This window comes from Coffea eugenioides, chromosome 1 (assembly GCF_003713205.1).
Source record: "Coffea eugenioides isolate CCC68of chromosome 1, Ceug_1.0, whole genome shotgun sequence".
Lineage (NCBI taxonomy): Eukaryota > Viridiplantae > Streptophyta > Magnoliopsida > Gentianales > Rubiaceae > Coffea > Coffea eugenioides.
This window is the reverse complement of record NC_040035.1, coordinates 1,025,824-1,035,388: the sequence shown is the minus strand read 5'-3', so window position 1 is coordinate 1,035,388 and position 9,565 is coordinate 1,025,824. Positions and strand designations below refer to the sequence as shown.

Below are 9,565 nucleotides of genomic sequence, written 5' to 3'. Positions count from 1 at the left end.
AAATGTATTCACGAAAAAACGTAGCAATTTTTGCTATCCAAACAAAGCTAAAGCAAAAGCATAGGGTACAGAGTTACATCCGCTGCAGGAGTAATTTTCTCATCATATGCTAGCAGCCAACAATCCTAGACGTTTAGTGCCAAGAGGCCTCCTCCTTGTTTGCTTGATCTAACCGTCTAACAAAAGAGTCATCTTTTGGCCGAAAGATTGTTTAAATCAAAAGCCGAAGATTGTTTTCATAAGCATTTTGACGGCCACATCTTTGTAATCAAGAGAAACCAGCCGAAAGCATCTCACCATTTCACTCTGATATAACCTTGTCATGTCATACCAATTGAGTTTCAAGGCAATAATCAACGTTGGAGGTCAGAAACAAGAAAGGTAAATGGCGAGGAAAAGAAAATGAGGTATGGGTTTCTTGAAAGCATGCTTCATCACAAGGATCTAATATATATAGATCATCACCTGTTTGCTATTAGCACAAAAACTTTGAGATTGAAACATTTGACACAATTCAACAATTGCAAGCTAGGCAAAGAAACAGCAATACACAAAGATAAGGTACAGATTCAATCAAGTAGAAGAGATGGGCAAAGCCAGAAAGCCCGTGTTCATAACATGCCAAGCTATCAGTAGTCTTCGGGTTCTTCCTCTTCGTCAACACCTTCAGCACCAACTTCCTCGTAATCCTTCTCAAGAGCAGCTAAGTCCTCTCGGGCTTCGGAGAACTCACCTTCTTCCATGCCTTCACCGACGTACCAATGAACAAATGCCCTCTTGGAGTACATGAGGTCAAACTTATGATCAATCCGCGAAAACACCTCTGCCACTGCAGTATTATTACTGATCATGCACACAGCTCGCTGCACTTTGGCAAGATCACCCCCCGGTACCACAGTTGGAGGTTGATAGTTAATACCACATTTGAAGCCGGTAGGGCACCTATGTAAAGAAGAGAGGATGATCAAACGTTCACATTGAAATGAATAAACATATTGACTATTGCTAAGTTGGTCTTAGCTGTAAGTGCGCGATGCTCCACCAAAAACATTAAGAAATGCACGACGATCATTCTCAAGGTTAACCGATGAGCCGTCAAACACAAAGAGTCGTTCTTCCCTTTGAGGGAAAATTTAGGGAAGAAATACTAGCAGAAAGAACAAATGTTAGTGGGTTCTAACACATGCTGTCTGCAATGAACATGCATGCCGTGCAGTAGATAATTGTTGATGGTAGCATGTCACGTTATCCTACTCCATGCTTCACCTAGAGTGGAACACATATTTATGTATGCATGGACAGGTTGGAAGTGATCATAAATCAACGGTTAAGATTGAATAAACCAGTATCTGAAATCAGGCTTAGATTGAGCTTGGTTCATAGCCATCTTATTTACCTAAAGAAACTGATATATAACTAATGACTTGAGTTACAATTTCACCAAATTATGTTAAAGGTTAATTTAGAGTAATCCTGCCTGTTTTACATGAATGTAACACCCAAATTCCATGTATAGGTAGCTCGTGAACTGTTTTTCAGGTTTATGTTCTCTACATGTTTTCAGAGATTCCACCTACTTTGTGTTCTCTTTCCTGAAGATCAATGAAGAGTATGAAGCATACCCAAAAAAAAAATTACATAACGCTAAAATGAAGCTGGCAAATTCAAAATTAAACATCAGCAAAACACCTGAAATAGTCCTAAATGCAGCATCTTGTGGATTTTGGAGAAGCTGATCTTAGTTAAACTTGTCCAAACACAATAATGATACAACTAAAGAACCATTCAGTTCCAGATGTTTTAGACCAAATGCATGACAAGATGATTTAGACTAGCATATTCATATCTTGACCATTTCAGAGAATATACTAAATAGTTACGAGACTAAGAGCCAGCATCTTGAAAATCTCCAAGATACTTCTTAATGTATAATAGTGTGATAATAAGCAATTTCCTTACCAGTCAACAAACTGAACTGTCCTTTTGGTTTTTATGGTAGCAACAGCAGCATTGACATCTTTGGGAACAACATCTCCACGGTACATCAGGCAGCAAGCCATATACTTCCCATGTCTAGGATCACATTTTGCCATCATGCTTGAGGGCTCAAACACTGCATTTGTTATCTCAGGCACTGATAGCTGTTCATGGTATGCTTTCTCAGCTGATATTACAGGTGCATAAGATGAAAGCATGAAATGAATTCGAGGATATGGTACAAGGTTGGTCTGGAACTCTGTAATGTCCACATTGATGGCTCCATCAAATCTTAAAGAAGTTGTCAGGGATGAAATGATTTGAGAAATCAAGCGGTTCAAATTAGTATATGTAGGTCTCTCAATATCTAGAGATCTCCTACAAATATCATAAATGGCTTCATTGTCCAACAGCACAGCAACATCCGTGTGTTCAAGGAGGGAATGAGTAGAAAGAACACTGTTATAAGGCTCCACAACAGCAGTGGATACCTGCAAATCAAACCAGATGAGTGCTGTTAACCTCCTATTTTGCAACTTCATAATTTAAATTAATTAGATAATACCTATTCAGCAACAAACTGACTCCAATTTGTTTCATATCAAAATGTTATAAAACTTCAACTATTCGACGTGTACTCATAGAATCAACATCCAGCAAACTTCTAAAGCAAATAATAACTAAGGGCATTGCGTTAAAACGTGCGAGAGATACATAAACACCACATAAGCATAACATTCAAATTAACAAGTCCAATGTTCCTCATCTGTAACTACAGTATAAGCACCTGGGGAGAAGGATAGATGGTGAAGCCAAGCTTAGACTTCTTTCCATAGTCCACAGACAAACGCTCCAATAACAATGATCCCAATCCAGAACCAGTACCACCACCAACAGCATTGAAAACTAAGAAACCTTGCAATCCAGTGCAATTATCAGCCAATTTCCTCACCCTATCCAGGCAAAGATCAACAATCTCTTTTCCGACTGCAAAACATATTAACACAGCAATGAATATCCAAACATAACAGACAGATACAAAACTGCGATGGTTTAGACAAAGCTTCGGTCCTCAGAAACATTTTACCTGTATAATGCCCTCTTGCAAAATTGTTAGCAGCATCTTCCTTTCCAGAAATAAGCTGTTCAGGGTGGAAAAGCTGGCGGTATGTCCCAGTCCTGACCTCATCGATAACAGTGGGTTCGAGATCCAAAAAAATAGCTCTTGGAACATGCTTCCCTGATCCGGTTTCGCTAAAAAAAGTGTTGAATGCATCATGTGCAATACCCACTGTAGTGTCACTGCAAAATTTAGAGAGGATTCATTCATAACCACAACGACAGAACAAATCACTGAAAGGTACGTGAAACAACAAAAGAAAGCAAGATTCAGCAGAATGCGCATCTCATTTCAACTATTGATCACATACCACCCAGATTTGTTCAGAACATGGTTTCACATTTGCTCCAAAACACAAATTAATTTTGCTCTCTCTTGAATCTTTCTGTCATGAGGCACAAATGGTCACCAGAAGCACAAAATTCAAGAATGTACAACCATCCTCTCATCATACAAATTGAGATCAAATTTCCCAGAGCTACAACATCGGATCCACCGACAAAATTGCCCAAAACTCCAACAGAAACAGACAATGAATCCCAAAAAGAAAAAACAAAACATCTGCTCTTTTGATCCAGGGAGAAAAGGTAAAAACCAAAAAATCACAGAAACCCTTTTCAAAAAATGAAATTTTTAATCGAACCCATGCAATGACAAAGCCCAAAGATGATAAGAATCACAAATCTTCAACCATCAACCCCTATAAACGCATAAAAAAGGAAAAAGGTAAGCTTTTACAAATAAAAGATGGGCAGAAAAAAGTAGAGACAGACCTGGGCATCATGCCATCAGCGTGGATGCCATGTTCAAGGCAATACAGCTCCCAACAGGAATTCCCAACCTGAATCCCTGCTTGTCCTATGTGAATGCTTATGATTTCTCTCATTTTTAACAACCCCTAAAACCTCCACTCTTTTTTTTTTTTCCTGGCTAGGTCTTCTTCCTTTCTCTTTTGATCGCAAGAAGACCTTTTCCTCTCCTCTTTCTGTCTTTACCCTCTCTTTCTCTTTCTCTCTCTGTAAGATATAAAAGGTGTAGAATATCTAGGGGGCACTGAGGTAGTCTCTGTTTTCTAGATAGGTATGTATCTCCCCTACTTGCTCATTTCTTATTTAATTTTCTAATAATAATGCAAATCCTGTGGTTTATTTATTCTACGGACAGCATAGACCCAGCCTTTTTCTTTTGCCCTTTTTCTTCTATACCTTGGAAAGATAGAGGGCTAGTTTGTTAGAGCACATAAATGAAATCAAGGAAGTATCATTGGAAAAAATTATTTAAAATAAAATTATGGCATTCTTTGGGACGTGTGAAGATGTACGTGAGAATGAAAAAATAATTAAAAAATATATTCATAATAATGCTAATGAAATAATACTTATAAATAATAGCCAATCTAAGCGCCTTCATTGTTAGTGTTTAATTTTTCATACCTTAGTATTCCTATCCATATGTAAAAACAAGAGAAGTCAAATGTATTTAGAGATCGTGATAACCAATCTAAAACTAATGTATACAAGATTTTCTGAAATGTCATAATAGAATGACATCATAACATTTTTTTGCGATATGTATATGTGAGATGAAAAGATAATCGCAAAGCTTAATCTTCTTGGACGATTAATACTATAATGAAACGCACCTTAGTCTTAATGGTAAACAAATAATATGACTTGTAAGCATTTTATCTCTATGCTTAGCAAACAACTGTTCGGATTGCTATTTTTAGGAGTTTTTGTAGAAAAATATACTATAACAATTTGATATATGTAAAATAAAAAGTTGATTGAAAAATATATTTATAAAAAATGTAAAAATTTTCTATGAAATCCAAACAAGGCGGTTCACGAATGGAGCTTACCAAAGGCATGAAATGTGAAATAATAGCCATAGATGAATAGGCAATAGCTGGTCCGGTGGTGGTTCAGTTCCCTCTAAATTATCCCTGGACCTATTTAGGTCTGCCCCTTCCCCTTTAATGTAGCATAGATTAGGTTATACAACAGTTGTCATCTCTGAAAAAAAAAAAAAAAAGAATAGGCAATAGCAACATACTACATTTTGCTAATATTTGCGAAAAAAATCTAATACCTTTTTTTCGATTTAGAATCCACACATCTTTTTTTTTTCCGGAAACGTTAGAAGAATCCACATATCTGATTATACACATTAGTGTAAGGTCACAATGAATTCTCTCATGGTAAAATTTGTCATCTTTTCTTTTTTATATCTTTAACCCCAAGGACCACAAACCCATACAAATTGGAAAAATGTGACTTTAAGTAGCATTATACATTGGTCCCTGCTCCAGAGCGGCTAAAGAATTCGAGCAATTGAGCACCCTAGAATATCCGATGCCAAACGCGGCATAATTTGTATGAGATTTTAAAACTGAAATCCCAACTTCTTATTCTTCTTTTAATAGGAGAATTGTCCGAATAGTAACTGACATTCACTAAACTAAGTAATCAGCACATTTACGGTCATTTCATCAATTATTACTCTTAATTTATAAAATAATCAGAATTCTATTTTGACAAAAAAATGATCTCCATCCGGATTAGCCGTTTTTTATGATATTTTTGAAAAATTTTACTGTAGTAATGCAAGTGAAAAATGCTTACTGCAAATGAGGTTGTGTTTTAGGTTTTTTTTATTTTTTAGATTTTTTTGGCTTTTTTATAACAGCGAAGTTGGGTTGTATTTTAGGCCTTTTTTTTTATTTTCACTGCAAACGACATATTTTTCGATTATATTTGAAATCGCGGCCCAACTTCTTATTCTTCATTGATTGGAGAATTGTCTGCAGAGAAACTGACGCGCAGAATATCTGCAGGATGGAATCGAGAATGGGATTTGATAAGTGTGTTTGGAGTCCGGAAGAGGGCCCCGCCATTTTTGGGTGATTTGGAGCCAGCCATTGGCTGGGTCCCTCACTTCCAGATATCTCATCTTCGCGCCGGCCTCGGTCGATGTCACCATTTTACCCCTTCCCGGTTGAGGTAACAGTAGTGAAGTTAGGGGACAAATAAGGACGCACGCTGAGGGGTATATAATGGAAATTAAAGGGGTGGACAGGGTGTCCTCCATGTGCTGTTGTATTGGATCTTACTACAACTAAAAAATATGAGGTAATGCTTCGTTGTTTTTTTATTTTTTCTCTGCCTGCTTTACACTTGGATCCCAATCATACATGCTTAATAACTCACTAATACATGAGTTTATTTTTAATTTTTTAGTTTCTTATCAACTTGTTTCTTTAGCTTTTCTTATTTCTTTGTTTTGTCGGTTTGGCCGATAATCAGAAATTCGGTAAAAAAAAATTTTTTTGAGATAATTCGAGAAATAGATTTTTAAGCCCAATATCTGATTACTATCCAAACTTTAGTTTTGGTAAATTGGATCGAAAAACTGGTAATTCGGTAATATATGAAATTCGAAATGTCAATAGTGAGTTAAAATATTTTAATTTTATCTAAAAATTTGTTGTAAAGAAATAATATCCCATATGTTTTTTCAATAAAATTCAATCAACTTAACTCATATATATATACATATATAATTAGGTTCATAATAAAGAGCTCTAAATTTATTTGTCAAGCTGAGCTCCAATATATCAGCTCCCATCAAAATTTGACTTCCAAGTATGATTATAGTTAAGTTAGCTCATTAGTATTTAGTAATAAGGTTAAAAATTACCTTGATATTTAGAAATATATATACTTATTTTATAAAAAATTTGATGATTATGCCAATAATCAGTAATTTGTTAATATATTTTTAATATCTATTCCTGATCCGTTTTACTACCAAACATTATATTTCAATTTCCAATTTACCAAATTTGAAATCTGATTTATATTGGATCGGTCGATTTTTCAATATTTTACGAAATATGAACACCCCTGCTCATAAGCACTGGATTGGAGTTTTTGGGCTTTTTGCAGAAAAATATATATTGTAGCTATAAGTAAAAAAAAAGATAATTTAAAAATGCGTAAAAGAATATTCTAAACATTTTCCCTAAATAACTGGCAATCCAAACAAGAGTGCTTTAAGTGCATCTATTGCTGTTTGGCTACAAATTAAAGTAAAGAAAATTTTCTACACGAACTAGAAATTGCAAACAATGATGAATTACAACAATATCTTAAAATCTAAATACCTCATTTTGACCTGGACACGAGATTGTATGGGATTGTAATTTTTTAAGAGTTTATCAAGAATAATTTATTGTGGCACTTTTTTTAGAATGTAATACACATGAGACAAAAAAATAATTCAAAAAATATAAAAGAAATATTCACGCCAAACGTAAAAAATTTATCGAAAATTGCAATCCAAACACTGTTTGGATTCTCCATTTTTTTAAAAAAAAGTTTTTCATTTTCATATATAATACTATAGTAATATACAAACAAAAACAGTTTCAAAAACAGCATATCCATATAATATATAAAAAAACAACTCCAATACACAAAAAAAAATTAAAAAAATAAAATCTACATCATATTCTTCTTCCATTTGTTACCACCACTATCACTCGCCAATGCCACCATCTCCTCCTCCCTCTCTTTCCTCCCATTTTCTCTCCCTTCTTTTTTCTTCTCCCCTCTTTCTCCTCCCGTTTCCCAGCCACACCTCACCCCTCCCTTCCCCGAACTAGTCTCCCCTTCCCTACCACATCCCATCCCTCTCTTCCTTGGAGGAGAATAAAGAGGAAAGGAGAAGGAGAGGGAGAGGAGATGGTGAATAGTAGTGGTGGATGATAGTGTTAATTTTTAAAAAACACTTTAAAAATTTTTAAACTTTAAAAATATCCTAAGATATATTCCAAAAAATCTCCAAAAATACCATTAAAAATATTTACAGTAAATTTTTTATATATATTACTATAATAAAATATTTTAAAAACACGTCTAAAAATAGATGTTGCAAACAGAGCCCTTGGCTTCTAAATTACTATTACTATTCTTTAAGTACGCCTACTTCACTACTATTACTATTCTTTAAGTACGCCTACTTCACTTCTGTCGTTTGGGAAAAAGAAAAAGAAAAAAAGCACGCCTACTTCAAACGTCATAGCATTCACGAGTTTCAAGGCTTCTACCTAAGTCGATCATCGTGCGGTCAAACCGGCAGTATTTAGTACTCCACACGTACCATGTTTTTTCGGAAACTTGTACCATCCTCTTCGCATATTTTGTGGGTAAATCCGCAAATTGTCTTCCCATTACGTTGCAGTGAACTCCAATTCCTCAAATAGAAGGCCCTGTAAATTGTAGTGGAAAAAAAAGAGTTATTCATACACATATCAATTAAGAATAAAAAAAAATTATTTTATAAAATACGAGAGATGAAAAATTTTATTTTGTAAAATATAAAAGACGAAAAAATTAATCTTGTGAAATGTGAGAGATTATGGATCAAATTATGTAGAATATAATTTGATAATTTTGCTCCTGAAAAATTATCACATGCAAGCCATGTGATGCATTTCGGTCGAAAATTTAGGTAGGGATCAAATTTGATCAATGTAAATTTATAAGAAATGTAAAATTAAACTTTCAAAAGTGATAGACGGAAAAAGTCAGTTTGTAAAATATGAAAAATATTTTAAACGATTTTTTCATTTGTAATTCAAATTCCAATACGAGAAGAGCTATTTATAAACAAAGATATTCTATATCCACCGACAAAAAAAAAAAAGGAAAAGTCGATGATGGGTACTATGGCAAAGCTCAATACATGCTAGATTTTTTTTTTTCTTTTCACTTGATACAGTTGAAATTGGCAATAAACGCCTCCTAGTTAACTTGTCTATTTTGGTATGATAGAAGAAAACAACATGGGGTTTTCTCTGCATCAAATCCAGATTTTTTCTGCCTTCACAAATGGGTAGATGGTAAGCGATTGAGATGGATTTCCCTCCAACCTCCCATCTCTATCTGTGGATAAAATTGAGCTGGCTCAACAAACAAAGTTGAGGTGTTTCTCAAGTCTCGACAAGGACTATAAATATCAGGGGCCCCAAGATTCTTTCGGAATGAATCAATATATATAGTGCTCCAATCATGCAAAAGTTTTACTTTGGGGTTTAACTTAAGAACACTTCATGCAAAAACAAACAAAAATAATGGAAGAGGAGAATCCCCAAATGATCCACGTAAAGAAGATAAAGTTGAGAAGAATGATAAAGGAACATGTATTAACCAAATATGCCAACTTGAATGAGGTATGAGGTGCTTCAATATTTGGAGTGAATGATCATTTTGCCGGGCGTTGCACCAACAACGTTAGTTAGCAATTAATAAACGGCAATAACTTTATCAAGATGGCTTTGAAAACCCAAAAAAAAAAATAAAAATACTCCTTCCGTCCCATTTTGATAGTCCTGATTTTTTTTTCATACAATCTAAGAAAAAGTAGTTAACTTTGTTGGAACAATCAATTTAGATAGCTATTTTT

At 34.6% G+C, this 9,565-nt stretch overlaps 1 protein-coding gene across 1 annotated transcript; it reads right to left on the bottom strand.

Annotated features, from left to right (window-relative positions):
- Positions 1-414: 414 nt before the first annotated feature.
- Positions 415-4,120, bottom strand: LOC113763033 (tubulin alpha-3 chain). Its single transcript, XM_027306720.1, has 5 exons — positions 3,871-4,120; positions 3,065-3,279; positions 2,765-2,964; positions 1,960-2,468; positions 415-942 (listed from the first exon to the last, which is right to left on the bottom strand). The coding sequence occupies exons 1-5, from the start codon at positions 3,981-3,983 to the stop codon at positions 630-632; spliced, it is 1,350 nt and encodes a 449-aa protein (XP_027162521.1). The 5' UTR covers positions 3,984-4,120; the 3' UTR covers positions 415-629.
- Between the last annotated feature and the right edge of the window lie 5,445 nt (positions 4,121-9,565).